At 35.2% G+C, this 1,667-nt stretch overlaps 1 protein-coding gene across 1 annotated transcript in view; it reads right to left on the minus strand.

Moving 5' to 3' along the window:
- Positions 1-559: 559 nt before the first annotated feature.
- Positions 560-1,667, minus strand: part of LOC119593520 (spindle and kinetochore-associated protein 1-like) — a 2,368-nt gene continuing 1,260 nt past the window's right edge. Inside the window, exons 3-6 of the mRNA XM_037942482.1 lie at positions 1,520-1,605; positions 1,308-1,331; positions 904-1,073; positions 560-714 (exon numbers count right to left, since the gene is read on the minus strand). Of these exons, the coding sequence (XP_037798410.1) occupies positions 560-714; positions 904-1,073; positions 1,308-1,331; positions 1,520-1,605 (435 nt within the window). The remainder of the gene's footprint in view (positions 715-903; positions 1,074-1,307; positions 1,332-1,519; positions 1,606-1,667) is intronic.

Genomic DNA, 1,667 nt, shown 5'->3' on the forward strand with positions numbered 1-1,667 from the left:
AATTTCTCAATATACAAATTACCCAGCAGCAAATGGTCAAACTACTAGAACTAGGTTTATCAATCAAATTTACCCAAAAAATGGTAGTTAAACAAGTCTGTTCGGTCTGTTGCTCGATTGTGTGGATGGGGCCTTAGATGTGTAGATTGGGCTTACACAGATGCTATGGCTTCAAATAGCAGTATGATGAATTTGCTATATTACAGTTAACAAATAACCATGGATCCATTAGATTACCTCCTGTAATCTATCATGGGTATGAAAAACTATCAAATATAATCTATGCTTTATTTTCATGCATTTCATACAAAAATCCAACATCAATTCATATTATCCTTCAGGTAATAAAAATTCATCACAAAATCTTTCCAACAGAAATCTTGGTGCAAAATGTAGTTAAATCACCTAAGTCCTATGCAATTGTTTCCATTAAAATAAATCTCTATAAAATGTACTTCCTTCAGATTTCACAGGATCTTTTGTGACTTAAACATTTTTCTTAACATACCTGCAGGAACTTTTTTATCAAACTAATGACCAAACATTCTGGAAGCCTCTCTCAGAGTAGGACTGCGTATCGCACCAGGTTTCCCGGTCCTCGTACTTCTCTTAGGCGCTTGAGTGTGCGAAGAACGGTCATGATAGAACGACCATTGCTGTCCAGCTTCAAGCCACTCCAGCGCTTGATGTCATTATCAACTACAAAATACAGACCTGAAATCATTTGGAAATAGAATCAGATTTTGATAAGGTCTTGCTTTATTGAAAGCAAATTTGGGACCCATAAAGATTCTTAAAACCATCTGCAACACGATGATAAATTTACAGGGTCATTACCAATATATATATTACAGAAGTACTATGGAAACTGAAAATAACTTCACCATGACATGATTAACCCACCTTTGGTTTCCTGGTTTTCTTGCTGCCTGCATGCCATTACCACCTTCATGTCAACCTCAGAAAGCTTAGCACGTGGACGCCTCAAAAGGGTATACTTGGTCTCTAGCGTCTTGTTGACTTCATCAACTGCAACATTTACTTGGTCATACTGTAGACGCCCTCGAATATACCTGTCACAACAAGATGAGCTGCATCAGTTTTGTTACATGACTGAGTGATCTTTGCATCTGAAGCATACCCAGGCTTTCTAGAACTGATAAGAGCACAAGAAAGAACATGCATATTTGTCAAACATGAATCATGTATTTATGTGATACAGAAATATCCTTTTAAAATCTAAACCATGAACACAGATATTCTTCCAGGCATATTTTACATTATTACATTTGAAAACTTCATGTTACTGAAGGAAGTCTACAAAATTGCACCTGATAGGATATCAAAAAGGCAAAATGTAATGAAATCTTGAATTCCAAAAACATTCCACAAAAGTACACAATAACTGCAATGCCTAAGAGCAGTGGCAGTAGCCAGAATATTAATTTCAATTTTGATTTTAAAAAAGCAGAAAGGAGTAAGGTAATCAAGACTGAAATCAAGACATTATTACACTTACTTGGGTACATCATTAAATTCCTTCACTGTTACATAAGAAATAGTAGGAGTCTGAGATGATTTTCCAGAGTCCTTTTTTGGTGCCTGCTATTTGGAAAAGAATGTATGAACAAAATATTTATGCAAATCTTGAATTAGTTTTTTTTTTT

This window comes from Penaeus monodon, chromosome 32, assembly GCF_015228065.2.
Source record: "Penaeus monodon isolate SGIC_2016 chromosome 32, NSTDA_Pmon_1, whole genome shotgun sequence".
NCBI classification, from domain to species: domain Eukaryota; kingdom Metazoa; phylum Arthropoda; class Malacostraca; order Decapoda; family Penaeidae; genus Penaeus; species Penaeus monodon.